This window comes from Astatotilapia calliptera, chromosome 7 (genome assembly GCF_964374335.1).
Source record: "Astatotilapia calliptera chromosome 7, fAstCal68.1, whole genome shotgun sequence".
Lineage (NCBI taxonomy): Eukaryota > Metazoa > Chordata > Actinopteri > Cichliformes > Cichlidae > Astatotilapia > Astatotilapia calliptera.
Window position 1 is genome coordinate 30,453,812 of NC_137428.1, and position 16,810 is coordinate 30,470,621.

The window sequence follows — 16,810 nt, forward strand, 5'->3', positions numbered from 1 at the left end:
ACAAAGAGGTCACAGTCGACTGTATTGCCACAATGTGTTGTATCCGTTGAGCACTACTCACTGTATTATTTGGACTTTGTCTTCGGAAACAGCTACTGAAGACCCATCAAAAAATCAGACGGTAAAAGGCGATTGGCCAGTTAATGTCAACAACACTTCAAGAACTTTGAAGTTAGCCAGGCTTCTTAACAGCATCCTCCACCTCCTTTCTCATGTTTTCTTCATTCTTTTTCCATCCAGTGTTCCAACTAACACCATCACTAACCTCTCCATCCTTTATCCCTCTCCATATCTATTATCCTTTGTCAACCTGTCGGCCTCTCTCATCCCATCCCTCCTGCAGGACCCTATTTCTATTTCCACCTCCTGTGTACTCTTGGCTCAGCAAGCCTCAGCATTATCAAACACACAGCTGTTACATAACCTGTGATTGTGCGTGTGTGTGTGTGTGTTTCCTGGAAGTAGGAGAGATTTGAGGTAGACATCACTGATAACTTTGTTGTTCCTGTCAATGTCCTTGCACTATCCATAGTGCTGAGAGGGGTGTGGATTGAAAATGTGCTTTTCTAATAGCCACTGACTGTCTCAATGTCAGTCTATGTCTCAATGTATGTGGTAGATACATCCTGTCATCAACTATAGAATCGAATTGGAGAGCTTGCTGTGATTTTTTCTGTCACTGGGCCTAACAGAGGTATTGGCAAACAGTCTGCCTGAATTGGCAGTTTGCTGTGTGGCTTCGTTATTTCCAGAACCAGCTAGCGATTTCAAATGATGACCTAACAAAATAGTCAACACGCATGAACAGCTATTCTAAATGGAGTCTGGGTGATAAAACAGACTTGAATCTCTACCATAACCCTGTTTACCTCTAAACTTTGAACTTTACTCAATAGACAAGGGCCAAAATCTCACAATGGGCTTGATTGAGATATTTGTCTGTGTTTTACAAAGATGCAGTTCTGCAGCAAAAGGGATGGTTTGTCACTCTATGTGAGAGTTATAGGCCATCAGGAGACCCAGCTTTTTGGAAAGTAAAGTGACCTTGTGACATCATATTTGACCCCATTATATTTTACACAGGTGTGCTGGGATGGTGGGTACAATTTTATGCTTCACAAAGAGAATATTTTGATACGCACAGTGGTCATTTTTTAAATCAGTTATGGTTTTTGATTATTACTTTTTTTTTAGGACTATACTACTATAAAACAATGGTTCTCCGGCTACGGGATGGGCCTGACTCATAGACCAGAGAGCAACTGCAGGAGGTGTGAGGGTGTGCATTTCTTTTAGATTTTGAAGTGGGACATGCCAGGTAAACTTTGAAAAAATATATCATCATCAAAAATCCCCCCCCCCCCCCAAAAAAAAAAAAAATAAGCCTCTAAATACTATAATAAAAGTGACTCTGGATGCAAAAAGTTTTACTTTAAGTTTGGCAATACTAGCGTACAAATAGGGTGGCAACATCCTTGCTACTAGGAATAATTACTGGTTGCCTGGTGATTTCATTACATTTTTTGTCAGAGAGTGATTATATGTAGCTGAATTAACCAACTGGTTGCTTAAGTTTGAGTGTGCAACATCCTTAACCTCTGGGCAACAATTCTTAATGGAAGGCACTTGCACAGGTCGCCTGGTGGGAGGCAACCTGTATCCAAACAATCGAGATCTGACTCAGACTGACTGCAATCACTCTCAGACAGTTTGGCGAAGGTTTGCAAATATTTGCTGCAAATACTGCACTCAACCTGGGTCAGTCTGTACTGACAGACTAAACCCAACTCCTCCGCAACTCATTTCTTTGCATCAGTGGACTGGACTCAACTCAACTGTTTGCCATTGGTCATATTCTGGTTATAGTCCTAAATAAAAACAATGTTACAGTTCATCTCTGTCCTTCTGGAGTTAAATCATCAACCTGCACCAACTACATCTCTATTTGTGGAGGAATTTTGTAATTTCAGTTTCAAATCTATAAGGTCCTGGCTTGATAGACCTGGTCCTTATCTTTGAAGCAACCATTTCAAAGGCAGCAAGATCGCAAGTTGATTGCATACAGTTGCAAAGGTTTTGCACACACCACAATTTTTGCCAGTTTTTCCTAATGTGATAGTTCCTGGTGACTTTATGTGCTCATCTCTTGCTACTTTCAGGCCATACTGTACACAACATTTAAAAAAGTAAATTTTATAAATTATAGCCATTAAAGTCAGAAAGAAGTATTATCCAAGGTGACAACAGCTTCATAACAGGACTTAAAAAACCAATGTGTCTATGCATCAGCCCCAAAGATTTCACTCCTGGTTGGGTTAAAATTCCATGATTATACTGCTTTGGTGATGTCTTGGCCTCTTTACTTCCTCTTCCCAGTTGGCTGTGTTTGCCTGTATTCCTGAAACTGCTTTGTAAACCAAGTGAAAAGTAAATACATGCTGTTAAATGGGGGGAGGGGGGGAGAATCTCTTTACAAGATGACTGGAAGAATGTTCAAAGCCTCCATCGTGCCTTTGGCATTGTACCAGCAAGCTGTACTCAAGGAAAATCTACCATGAAGTAAAATCAATCAATGAGATCAAAACCAATCAGCAAAACTGGAAGTGATGAGAAAACAGGGTCAAGTTAAGTTGTTTATTTACTTTCAGCTGCAACATCAGTAATATATGCTTCTATTGAAAACTGAAAACGGCATGGCGATAATTGAACATTTCCAGAATCAAGTCAAGTCATTCATTGATTAGATTACAAAAAAAAAGAGAAAAGAAATCCACCTTAGCAATGTCCACTCACCAGTGAGCAAGAAGATTTTCAAAGTAAAGAATTTCAAGTTGCTTGGCAACAGCTATGAGCAAAGAAAAGAATGAAAAAAAAATCTCCAGCAAACAAATGAAGTCTGGCTTCATTTGGCAGCTCTTTCTCTAGCTTCCCTTATTACTATAATCCCCTATTACTCTGTAACTACCTTTAAAATAAAATGTTAACGTAACATACTTAGTCTTCAAAAATGTTTTTGTTTGGGCAGGGGCGTGGCAGAAACTGTGTATACGGCAACTTGACCAAGATGTTTTTCACAATAGCAGGACCTTTATTTAACTGCACATCCATCAATTTTCTTAGCTGCTCCTCCAGCTCAGGGTCAAGGTGACCTAACCGAAGAAACCCTTGAAAAATGAGCCATTAAGATACAAGAAAAGAGAAGCTACAATAATGGAACACAGAAAAAAAAACCCAAATACTGATAGCAGCATTAATAAAACGTCCCTCTGGTTCTGCCCAGTCATTCAGTATGCTGGATGGGGGATGGAAACCAGGTTAAGGTCATTCCTATATCTAGGTTAAAGTGATGCAGAGGAGGCGGAGGAGGTGCACAAAGAGAAAGAGAGATAGACATGTAGAGACTACTGCAGCAAGCAGTCTGGTCCACTGACCTCCTTTGCTTGTCCCTCTCTTTTTCTCTCAGTAGAGGAGAGTGCAGTATCCTGTGTCCTCCCACTCTAAAGATAATCAGTGTAATTACAGGCTCTGTTTCTATTAACCAGAAGCACATACATGCACACACACATGCACAGCTGACAACATTTTCAGCATGCTAACAAACCCCAGAGGACACCCCCCAGTCCAGCTGACACACACGCCATTCACCCAAAGCAACCGTTTTACTTTCACTGAATGAGTTCCCATCATAAACTTATGCTCAGACACATTTCCGCTATGTTTTAGAAACTACTTATGTTATAATTTAATCTACCTGAGTGGAGATTGATGTGCAGCAAATCGCTGATTTCCGGAGCTCCTTAAGACCGGCCAATTAGCGGATAATAACCGGGATTAGTTTTTGGTTTTTACCGGCGGAGGAAACGGACTAACCGCTACTTCTTCTTTTTCTCCCTACGTTTTCTTCTTCTTCAGCGTTCACCTCAGTTCAAACTGCGGCACCAACCGCCGGTGGGACGTTAAATAAAACAAACGAACAAGAGAAGTAGCCTAACGGTTGTTCACGTGCTCCCAGGGGCGGTAATAACGGTAACAGTGGCTTCTGACTGAGATGGTACTGAGCTCCTTTTACGCGCCAGCTTTTCCAACTAGCGGTCTCCTCCTCTTTTTTTCTCTCCCCCTTCACCGCTTGCCCCTTTTCTCTCTCTCACTCTCCCTAGCTCTACCTTTTTTTTAGGCACGCGCGCTGAATAATGTAGGGCTCGCGAGGTCCTGGGAGTGTTTTCTGTCCCGTTCCAGAGACAATCGGAGAGCGACCAGCCAGCGCGAGCTCCAGCCAAGCACAATGAGGCCGACCCGCGCGGATCAGGTTACCACCATGCTGCCTTTCATTCATTCATTTATTCCGCCGCAAAACAATCTGACTGCAGCCCGGCCAGGCCCCACTCTCTCCCCTGCCTCTCTACCCCACCTCTCAGCCCCTACACCTTCTGCTCTGATAACCCCCCAAACACCTCCCTCTCAAATGTGCTCGTGTGGCATTTTCTGAGGAACAACAACTTGGAACAGTCTAGAACAGTGGTTCTCAAACTTTTCACAATGAGTACCACCTCATAAAATATATGGCTCTTGAAGTACCACCCTTATGACCAACATTAAAGTACAGTAGTATAGGCATATTTAAAACCACATACAGTTTACAGAGACAATTTTATTTCTTATGTGAGTGTTATTTATTGTAACTGTCATAAACAGGATGTGACATAATGATAAAAATAACACCTGTACTGCATTAAAACATTTACAGCAGGTGGGATATCCAATCTTTAAGTCAGAGCTTCCCAAAGTGTGTGTTCCGCCCCCTAGGTGGGGGGGGGGACACTGCTAGCACGGGGGCTCCCACACAAACGCAAAGCGGGAGATGAAGCATAGCTGAATATGTTTCCAAACCAACTTCATTCTAAGCCAAAGACTAGAAAATATGGTGAAACATATCTTTGTTCCCCCTGTCTAAATGATGGACAAACAGTATCCCACAGTTGTTTATGTTTTTGGACCCATTTTGCACAGATCAATACAATACATATTGATCTGTGCAATGCTATCAATACATTTTTTGAAAAATGTATTGATAGCAATGTTGAATATTATTACAAAGGAAAAAAAACAACTACACGTAAAATAATTACACCGTGATGCCTCTGACTTTGTAAATGGAAGGACAGTAACTGCGTGTGTATATGTAAGCATGTAAAACCTGAAGATAGTAAGATTGACAGTAACAGTATTTTGTCTGTATCTGCCATTCTGCAATTCATCTCATGTAAACAATAACGTGGCGCAAAGCGTGAAGTGTTTTTATAATGTGCTAACCATAGCTGTGTAGCTAGCCACCACACAGCACATCATTATATACCGCTAGCCCAACTTCAGTAACCCTACAAACGCCACTGCTGTTTTGTTTTCTGTCTTCATTTATGTCAGAAGTGATAGCAGAGCTGTATGTTTTCATTTTTGCTTCGGTGGTTAAGCTGCCGGATTTTTGGCTTCACAACCCTCCTTCTTGATTCATGCACGTTGAAGCTCAGTTTGCTCTTCGTAGCGTTTCAGCCAACGACACGAAATACCATCGTGTGGTGGCTTTGCTGGTTCCGCTGTCCACCTGTCGTGTGATGACCCTTCTCCGGGATGCCCCCACCCAAGGGAAATACACCGCTCTCAAGGCGCTGCTGCTGTTGCAGTGCTACTCCCTCTCAGATGCAGAGCGGGTCAAGAAACTCCTCTCTCTCTTGGGCCGTGTGATGGTACCGCTCTCGAGCTCATGGAGAGCATGCTGTCCTTGCTAGGAATGGATGACAGTGGATTCCTCTTCACTCACGTCTTCTTCCGACAGATGCTGGCCTCGCCAACTCCCCGCTGCTGGCCATGAAGGATTACCGCTCACTCACAGAAGAAGTGGATCGCATTCTCCTGGCTACCAGGAGCTTCGGCATCCGGGCGATAGTTCCCGATTCACTGATGGCATCTCCTGCGCCCCCATTCTCCTGGGGGCCTCCGACTCATCGATGGTGGCTGGGATGGCAGCAGTTTTGGCCAGCTTGAAGCTGGCCAAATCTCCTTCATCTCAATGATGCATTTGCAGTTTTAAGGCTCAGGGAAACGAGGTCGCCAGCACTCTGTAGCGGCTGCAACTGCTGCAGATAAGCAAAGGCTGCTCTTCATAGAGGACTCACGCTCAGGGAGACGTTTTCTGGTTGACTCCAGCTCCCAGAAGAGCCTCGGGAACTCTCATGTCATCTTTGCATACCTCCACAATGGTATATTATTTAATCTTAAAAAAAATTGGAAATTTCCTGCGTACCACCAGAGAGAGCGCAAGTACCACTAGTGGTACACGTAACACAGTTTGAGAAACACTGCTCTAGAACTCTAAAGGATTCTGAAGTTAGAATATTTACAGTTACATTCTAGAATAGTCTAGTTATATTTATATCAGTGAATGGTCTAGTCCAGTTTTATGCCATGTCATCTACTGAGCTAAAGTTTTTACTGGTTTTTATTTAATAATTTTAGTTATATTTTATTCATATTTTTTACATTTAATTTACATTTTGACTCATTTTAACCATTGGTGTAATTTAATGCAGAGTGATGTAAATGATTGTAGTCCTGTGAGAAAGTAAGTGCACCCTTAACGCTAGGACTTAAGAGGGTTATCCCGTCTTTAAGTCTGACGTCATTAGCCGTTTCCAGGTCCAAACTCCGCTTCTGGTCCCAAAGTCAAATGAACACTGATCAGTACGGATGCTTTACACAGGTGTAACAATGTAACAATCTGACTGAGGGCTTTCAGAAGAATTGAAACATACAGCTCTGCTATCACTTCCAAATGAAGGCAGAATTTAAAATACAAAATATGAGTAACTGTATTCCGTTACAGTTACCGTTTAAAAATGTGGTATTCAGAATACAGTTACTTTGTTGAAATAAATGGATTACACATCGGTCTTTTCCTGTTTCATATGTTAGGCTATGCCCTCTCTATTTTTGGTAAATCCACGCCGGTGGAAACTCAAACAAAACACGCATTAAGAGGCTCTAATACCTGTGTCTCAATCTTGCGGCCCATTGCACCTCTACTTGCGGCCCGCATAATGACGTAAAGAAATATTTTTTAAAAAATTTGTTCAAAAAATTATTTAATATGAAGGCAATAGGCAGAGTGTTACAGGCATAGCCCTAAAGAATGTAGCCTCATGGGCAGCGTAGCCCAGTTGTAAGTGAGCTATTAAGACTCGACTGTACACTGTTTTCCTCCGAAACAATAAGTTCCGTTGGAGCAGCCTTTCAACACCTCTCTCTGTCTCTTGCTAGCAAAGTTGACCCAGACAACAAAGTAAAGCTAGTTTTCGGCTACGAGCCCGACACGGAACCGACGTATTAGCAAGAGGTCCCTTTACTACCATTTGGACCTGTTTTATATATGCACGGAATAGTTTTCTATACGAGATCGCTGCAAAAAGTGCAGCCTTACCTAATGTCCACCCTACTGTTACTAATTTTATATTAAGATTTAAAAATCTTGTTTGTATTGGTATGGCGAGTATCCTTCAGTAATAGTAATAAATCACACAGCAATAGTACATTCATGTAGTTGTAAAACTGCTGATAATATATTAAGTAATCCAAAGTATTCAGAATACGTTACTCTCATTGAGTAACGTAACACGTTACAAAATACATTTTGGGGCATCTATTCTGTAATCTGTAGTGTAATACATTTTAAAAGTAACCTTCCCAACACTGGTAGCTAGCTACACAGCTATGGTTAGTATAATATAAACACAGTGAAGCTGGAGGATAAATGCTAGCTTTTTTGTACTAAATAAAAGTTAATGTGAGGATTCACTATGGTTAGGGACACGTGCAGTTGCATGACAAGTGCAACCCAAACACCTCAGACCAACTGTCAAACATGGTAGTGCATGGGTGATGATTTTGGCTTGTTTTGCAGCCATAGGACGAGGGCACCTTGCAAACCATGAGTTGACTGAAATTGAGAGAGCTATCTGGGGTAGTCCTTTCCTCTTTATATATCAAACCAAGGTTTCTGACTAATGTTTGAACACATTATGTGAATAATACTGTGAGGTAACACTTGCCCTTTTTCTAGATGCAATATGAAGTTTTAAATTAAACTTGCTTGACTTCTGTATACATGTCACTCACCATAGCTGTGTGAAGATTTGTGTTTGCAGTTGGAGATTGACATCCATTTGCCGTTGTCAAAGTAACTCCAAATGTCTGATTGTAGACTGGAAAACAAACAAACAGGAAGTTATTGGTACCAAATTTTAGATTAATTTTCACCTCTGGAAGACCTGCACTGTGGAGCTATAATCAGATCAAAACTAACACAATTATTACATGCTTCAATACTTAGAAATGCTTCAAAACCAAACCTCTGATGACACTTCCAAACACAAAACACAGGACAATGATTAATCCCAGGTTTGACTTCTTGAGAACATATCAGTCAGTATAAACTATGAGCGTTTCACTTACTGAATACCGTCTTTATATTTCTTATGAAGTAAATAAATAACCCTCTTTTAGGCTAATATTCTACATGCAGATCTATACTGATACTCTAAAAGTTTATCAGATGAAGCATCTAATGTATTCCTTTGGGAATATGTATGGGTCGGATTCATATGCCTTTGTGGTCTGTTGTTAATTTTTAAAAATTCTCTAATCTGCACTAGCATTACGCTGACAGTAAATCTTTATGCTTCATCACACGCTGTGGCTGTAGTTTCTTTTGATCAGTTTCTTTGCCCATTTATTGACCCTCTTCCTCATTGGGACTACATCTGATTTCATATCTTACACCCATGCTCACTGCAAATGAAGAAGCAACACTGCTGTAGGAGTAGAAAATATCAGCATGGATCTGTCAAAATAGATTCATTCTGAAACTACTTCTACTGGGCTTCTACAGGACAATCATTGATAGTACGGGCTAAACTCCTGCTACTACTATGCCTGTCACAACTATGCTAATTTTGCCACTGCTGAAGCTACAGTAGTTAGCAGTTAGCAGCAGCAATTTTACTGTTGTTCTAAAATAAAAGACTTAAATTTAGAGTTCTTTAAGGTTTGATTACAAGTTTGATTGATTAACATTCTATTATTGCTGCTTTTTAGATGGTGTAGCTTTTGCACATATTACTGTTAATATCTGTAAAATATAATGTCATTTCTAAAGCATTATAGATGAAACTATTCAATACTAAACTCTGCTACACCATGAAAATACCCTACACTTCAGTGAGTGCTTTTGCTTATTAATCTGATATCACTTTACACCCCACAACTACATTCTGGCAAGGAGTAACTAAAAAGAACAATAAGAAGGACAGCTGTGAAATTAATGAAAGTGGTGTTAGTAAAGGTGGCATGCAGTGGTAGCAGTAGCAGAATTAGTAGCATCAGCACCAGTAGTGGTAGACCTGTAATAAACCTTGTAGTATAAAAGGAAATAATACTTGACACTCTGTTAAAACTCAGGATGACTGCGTTGTACATTAGTTGCATCTGTCGTATGATTTCTCTTTTGAATTCGTTTCCATTTTTGCTGTTTTTTTTAATGATTTTATGCCATGTGCACTCTTAGTTCCACCTTTTTAATTTCCATCATTACTCTGTTTCTTGTGCTTTAGCGTGACTTAACTTCTGTTCAGGTGATATAAGAGGAACTTCTGTGAATAAGGGGGCTTGAAGCTGGCCAAATCTCCTTCATCTCAATGATGCATGCTCGTATAGTGGAGTAGCTCTTGGCACATGTATTATTATCCTGTCGTGTGTGAGTATGCCTGTGTGTGCAATAATTATAGCAGTCCTGGTTTCTGTTAAAGGCACTAGGCTGCCATTGGCTAAAGATAAGTCAATTACTGTTGATTATCACACAATACACACCCATCCTGTGCACTGAGAGTGTGTATGCAACCTGATTGCTATTTCAAGATACTGGTTGTCATGACTTCCCTAAGAGAATCATTTATCACCCTGAATTATATCTTATGGAAAAGATTTGCAAACCAATATAAACACAAACTATTAGGAAAGATGATACAGCCTCTGTCAGTGCGTCCCAGGGTGGCTGTGGCTACAATGTAGCTTGCCATCACCAGTGTGTGAATGTGTGTGTGAATGGGTGGATGACTGGATATGTAAAGCGCTTTGGGGTCCTTAGGGACTAGTAAAGCGCTATATAAATACAGGCCATTTACCATTTACAGCACAACTGCTGTGTAAAATCTCTATAGAGTCCTACAGGAGTTTGCTTTATGAGCACTATTTGTCCATGTTTCTGTAGTGCAAAATTCATAGTGTGACAGGTTCTTTTTCTCTACCTCACCCTTTTCTTTTACTGTTGTGAAGTTGTGAGTTGTCAATAAAATCAGATGAGTGGACAAGTGATTCTGTTTATTAGTGTACTGTTTAGTGTACTTGTACTTCCTTGTAACTGCCCGCTACTTTCCTAAAAGTAAATTCGCTTGTCAGTCATTCTGCCCTCCTTCCTACATTCCTTCTTATCTACCTTCTCAAATACTTACCTTCCTGAGGTTGTGCCCAATGGTGGAATGTAGCTGTGCTCAGCTTGCACAGTATCATGCTTTGTTATAGATTGAACTACCCCAAATCGTATACATGTGAAACAGAAATTTTCATTTGTTACAATTTATTGGTTTGAACTTTTGCTTGGAGAAAGTATTGTGCCTGATGATGGATGTTTGTCAGTAGTGTTATTTCTTTCCAGTTAAAAAAAAGATGATTAGTGTGACTTGCAAGCACATATTTAGAGCACCAGTAAATAAAATGATTAATGATTAGCTCCAACCTACACCGACTGTTGTAGAACTGAGATGCTAAATATATACCAGTGTTTTTCTTTCTCTTGTAGCTATAAATACACTGTCCCATTTATAGTTTTACCTGTAATGTAGTACTTTTAGAGTGTAAAATTAGTACTTTTACTCACGGAATCTGAATGCTTTCTTAACACTTGTCTTATCAACCTTTTCTTTTGAATCATATCATTTTATTAGATATCACATACTCCCAGTATCTCTCCCTGTAGGACTGTTGCAGCACTACTAGAGCAGATTTTCATAAACAGTGATAAGTCATACTGTAAAAGAAATCCATAAAAAAAACTTGCACAGCATCTTATATTAATATGCTGATATTTTTTGTAGGAACAGACTCACACCATGTTACAGTGTCTGTGTTAGGCCAGTTACTGTGTCTCAGTTAGGCCACTTCAAAATTCAAACCATTTCACATTAAAAAAAATGTTGTAAATGATGCATTTTGTGCATTCAGTTAATCCATATTTTCAAGATTTTGTTGTATTTTGTAATAGTTGTGTATAGAATATTTGTAACTAATACTATGCAATTATTCTAATGTGCATCTACACAGTGACTCTAATTTCTAACTTATTGAAACTGTTTTTAAAATTCTTTGTATGAATTATAGGCAACCATACACCTTCCTCTCCTTCACACTGACCGACTGCATTTTAAATGTATTTATATTCAGTATAGTTTAAAGGGATGCTATTAAAAACCCATCACAACTGAGATATATATACTGGTCTGTAAAGTGTCTTAGGCGACCACTGAAAACACAATGTGCGTGCTCGTTAGTGGCAGTGGGTATTATAACAGCTGGGTGCAGTAAGGACAGCTTGTACTCTCATTGTCAGCAGCCAATAAAAAAGTGAATGTTAGTTATAGATGGAAAGAACAACAAGCGAGAGACAGCAGGGGGGAACTGGAGAAACTCAGCTTTATTGACCAAAGATAGAGAGAAGATACAGACATCAGAAAAGACAGAGCGAGAGAGTGAGAGTGAAGACTGGAGTACGGTGTGAAGTCATAACCAGAGAGAGAGAGAGAGAGAGAAGTGTGAACAATAGAAAATGGCTCCTTTCTGTTTTAACAGTGCATACAATCATGAGGGCAGGCAGACAGGAAAACAGAGACCCCTACAGAGTCAGAGGAGTACTGCAGGCGTGGCAGTGGGGCTGGTAAACTCAACAGATTTGTTGTCCATACACTGTATACCTCTTTGCACTACATAAAAAACACAGGCACATTCCCAAACAAGCAAACTGGATCAGTCAGGTTCTGATATCAAGATCCGTCTTGCTATTTTGGGGTTTGTATTTTCATTTATAGGTGTTTCTTTCTTTTCTTTGCTCTGCTTTACTCCCTATCACCTTCACACTTTAGTGAAACTAACATTATACTTTCCTTAAAACCCTTCTCTGCATAGTGTCCTCACTATTTAAAAACAAATAGCTATAGGTAATTGTTCATGTTTCAGTAAATCTGAACAGGCAAATGTCTCCAGCCTTCACGCTTGTCCTGTGCAGATAAATAAAATAATTATGTCTAGTACATCTGGCTATTTTATTGTTGGCCAAAAAAAGCTTGTGGTGGTCATAAGATGGGTGCTGTTAATAATACACACAGCAGTGAAGTGAGAGAATGAAATTATACAAAGCTCTCGTGTGTGCACTCATACAGTCATTATATGGTATCACAGGACATTCTAACAATGCCTAGTACCATAATAACTATAATTATCTCTTGATCTCTATATAGATGTGGAAAATAAAATCATCACTAAATAGAATATAGAGCATATTTACATTCTGTATCTACACTGGAAACCAGACGAGCCAATCACACAGCCAGCTGGACTGACTGACACCAGCGGTGGCCAATCACACTGAAGCATGTTTATTAAAAGGATGTATGGCTGTGCACAGAGCCACATAAGAAAATAAGCAATTATTGAAATCTGCTAGTTTTTGTTAAATACTATTTTGTTTCTTATTTGTGATGATCAGAGTTGGTACACAGTGTGGAAAAAAAACACTATGTTCTTCAGTAGAATCAGGATGAGTAAAGCAAAAAAAAAAGAAAGAAAGAAAAATAGTGCACTCAAAAAAAAAGATTGTTTAGCATCCTGTGTCCAATTTATTCCCTTTAGTTAAATAGTTTAGGTTCCGTTCTGTGTTTTAGATTTAGTTATATTCATGATGTTTATAGTTCCTATATCAAGGGGCACACCTGAGCCACAGAATACCCCTAAATCTAATTATCTGGGTCATAAGAACCTTCCAACATGGCCGAAAAAGCGCAGTCATTTCCTTCAATCACGTGCTTCATCTGGTCCCTATAGCTTCAGTGACCTCATTCATTTGTCTCTCTGCAGGGTACAATGGCAAAGTGTAATCATTAACTCTCCAAAAATCTTTTCAAAAGATCTATATTGAGCACCACCATCCTCCCTGTTCTACCCAACATGAAAGACACTTGAAATGAAGTAAAGTCGTTCCAGAGCATCCATTATCATTCAACTGAATGAGCACAATTGCTGCTTTTGAGAGATTTTTCTGAAAACAAGCCTATGCAGTGTAACATATACTATGTTATAATGACAACCAGGCCTTGATAATTTGTAGCACCCTTGTAAACGAGGGCCTGGTTGACGGCTATAGCAACAGCTGGCAGTGTTTTCAGTCTCTTTGCACTTGAAAGAGTATAATGGATCTCTGGTGGAGACAATGAAGTGAATTTAATGGACAAAAAAACGCTGATTGTAATTTGCACATGATCACTGTCTAAAAGCTCATTTGAGCACAGCTATTATAGTTGTAATTTAGTAGTGGTAGTGCTCGTTAATATTCATTATTCACATGTTTGTGCCCAGGCTGTTAGTGGTTGTTTCTATAGGTATAAATGCGTGTTCCCTCACTGCCAGAGTGTTTGTTAAGCTGCCCTTAGCTTCCTGTGCTCTGTAGTGTTTTGAAACACTGGAAAATTGACTGTGCAGATCCTAATGGCTGCCAAAAGGTGTTCCACAGCTTCTCATTGGCTGTTGAGTTAGGAAGTGCCAGAATCAGAGGAAATGACCTCAGCAGTGGAATAGCTGAAGTCGATGGAGGAAACACCAGAGAGAACGAGCGACAGAGAGAGAGGAAGATGGAGACAGATGGATGAGAGAAAGAGAGAGAAATTAACTACAGCATCAAAGACTCGCTTTCCCATTGGAGGAAAACATTGTCTCAACAATTCAGAGTCCTTTAAGTTTCAAAAAACAAAAAAAATTTAGCTAGCTAATTAAAAAAAGAAATTAATATCTAATTACTTCTAATCTCTGTTAGGACTATCAGTGTGGTAGAATGAAAGAGGCACATAAAGAAACCAAGGCAACGAGTACCCACCTTTCCTTCCTCATCAGTGAGAGACTGCGCAAGGAAAGGAGTTGGTTGTTTGAGTTTGTATGTCGCGTGTGTGGTTGTTTATGTGTCTTATGTGTTAAAACAACAGCAGGAGGGTTGTGAATGAGTAAAGAAGTAAAAAAAATATATATAACTGAGGCTGTGTTTGTCTTTTTTAATATTTTAAGAACTGGCTTAGTAAAGGAGATGAGCTGTTTGATTGTCCTTAGAACCAGACATACTGTTTGGTTAGAGAGCATATCAATGTGAGTTGATTGTCCATAAAGTCTTACTGACCGCTGAGATTGGCTTTGTATGACCCTCTTTAAGCTGTTTGTCAACCGGTATCAATTTTGTCCATCTCTCTGTCTGATTTCACCACAAGTATAGCAGCAATACAGCAGCTTGCTTCCTGCATGAATTTCCAAAATATTCTGTGTTGTCTAAGGAGACGGCAGATGGAAAGAAAGAGCCTCCGTGTTGACAGAGAGGATAATGAAAGAGAAGAGATGTAGAGGTGGTAATGCAACTGAGTAAAAAGTCAACAGTCAGACAAGAGCGTGTATGCGTGTATGAGTGTGCCAGCCGATCAGAGTCCAGAGGTGGAGGAGGAGGAAGGCAGGGCTTCTGTTAGTAATCATCCAAAGACAGAGGAGAAGAGGGTAATAATAAAAGGGTGGAAGAAGGGAGAAGATTCAGTCACATGAGGATGCAGCACTGGCAGCGTTTCCTCTTGTCTGTACCTGTAGCAGGGGTGAGGCCGGGTGGGGGGACCGTGTTGGCTTCTGGATTTGCAGGGGGCGAGGAGGTACTGTCAGGCTCACGGCCATCAGAAGACAGTTCGGTGCTGACAGCTTCAGACGTGACTGGCCGGCCCGACACGAGGTCTGCTGCTGTGCCGTCGATGACGGAGATGTCGGTGACTGTTTTCTCTCTCAGTGATTTCTCATCATCTTCATCGATGAGAACAACCTCAGCCTTCACAGCGCCGTCGAATCCCAACAGTTGTCTGCTCTCGCTCATGTCTTCAACGTCCTGGTAGCCGAGGAACACCATGGTGACTGGGTGCTCCACGCTCGCCTGGGGCGGGGAAGTGAGCTCGGTGCCCGGGTGGCCTGAGGATGTTGGTTGGGTCGTGACGGCAGCAGAGGAGGGGGGCATCATGCCCAGACGGCTTTCCCTCTGGAGTGTAACCTGGGCTGGTGGGCTAGAAGGGATGGATGGCGGGGCACAGGAGGGTGGGGACAGATCATCAACATCTGCTGGAGAAACATATGCCTGTGGGGCAGCTGGAGTCACTGTCACCTGACCCCTCCCGCCGTCCCCGCCTCGTACTACAGGTCTGGCAGCTCTCTGGATCAGCTGGTCAACCTGCTCAGAGCTCCAGCCATTCTCTACGGTGGTGGTGGACACGCCCCCAGAGGAAGTGACCTCATAGACCACTTTTCTGCCATCGTCGTAGACTTTGACCCCACGTGAAGCTGCATCCAACGGGTTCACGCGGTTGGCCGAGAGGATGCGCTGCTCACCAGTCTGCGGGTCGTGCTGCACGTTGATCTCCATGGCAAACATGGCTGTTAAGGAGGGAAGGGAGAAGGGAAGATTTGATGCAAAAAGGGAGTGGGGAACAAGGAAGGAAGAGTGAAGGGGTGGGGGACCAGTGGAGGGGTTTGGGATTGGAGTGAGGAAAGGGAAGGGGGGATGATGGGAGGGAAAAAAGTGGATGAAGTGAGGCGTGAGGACAGGGACATAGTGTTTTCTGTTTACTGCTAAATGTGCAATTAGTAAAAAACACATAACCAGGATTTTATTTTATTCTCAAAAATGAATCAAACTATAAAAGGAAAATATCTCGATCAAAGCCTGAACAAATGGTTTGGCATTCTACAAATATGGATCTTTCCTTACCTCAAAATCTGCAGCATTGTGAAGCATAGTAGTGAAACTTATGTTTCCCCCTACTTTTTTTTTTAAAGGTGATAAGTAAAAAGCTATGTTAATAGTTTCCCCATGCTCTCAGTATCTTCCCTGTGTAAAGAATAATGTGGCTTCCGCAACCGATACAAAGCTGACCTTGTGTTAGCACCTACTAATACATAATCCATTACATTATTATAATTAAATTTCCACGTTTTCTAATACAGACAATCATGAAAAGCACCGAAGCCCATGTGCTTCCATACATGTGGTTAAGTTAACTTAAAAAAGTTTATGAGATTTGATTAGTTTAGAGAAAACGTATCGGTGCCGCTTCAGACTCCGTGTGAGTTTATGCAGGTTATAATCCAACTTGGCTGAGGCCCAGAACTGTCCTGTCCTGTCCTCCCTTCCTCCCTCCCTCACTCTTCTCTTCTCTTCTCCACCCCCTCCCCCTCCCTTACCCTCCTCTCCTCCCTTAGTCTTACCAGGTCTTGGTCTGGCGTTGTCGCCCAGGGCAGGTGGGCCAGTCTGGTGCTGCGTGGCCAGGGCGAGGTGGTTGGGATCGGGGTCCATGCGGTCCGAGAGAGGAGCAGACATGCAGCCAGTGGCATCTAGTGAGCAGGAGCACAGGAGGGGAAATGACAATGAGAT

At 41.2% G+C, this 16,810-nt stretch overlaps 1 protein-coding gene across 7 annotated transcripts in view; it reads right to left on the reverse strand.

Annotated features, from left to right (window-relative positions):
* palm2akap2 (PALM2 and AKAP2 fusion) overlaps window positions 1-16,810 on the reverse strand; it is a 97,519-nt gene that overhangs the window by 32,233 nt on the left and 48,476 nt on the right. For all 7 annotated transcript variants that reach the window (XM_080304401.1, XM_080304400.1, XM_080304399.1 and 4 more), the window contains 3 exons: window positions 16,645-16,770; window positions 14,983-15,813; window positions 8,167-8,252 (listed from right to left, as the gene is read on the reverse strand). In XM_080304401.1, coding sequence (XP_080160527.1) covers window positions 8,167-8,252; window positions 14,983-15,813; window positions 16,645-16,770 — 1,043 coding nt within the window. The remainder of the gene's footprint in view (window positions 1-8,166; window positions 8,253-14,982; window positions 15,814-16,644; window positions 16,771-16,810) is intronic.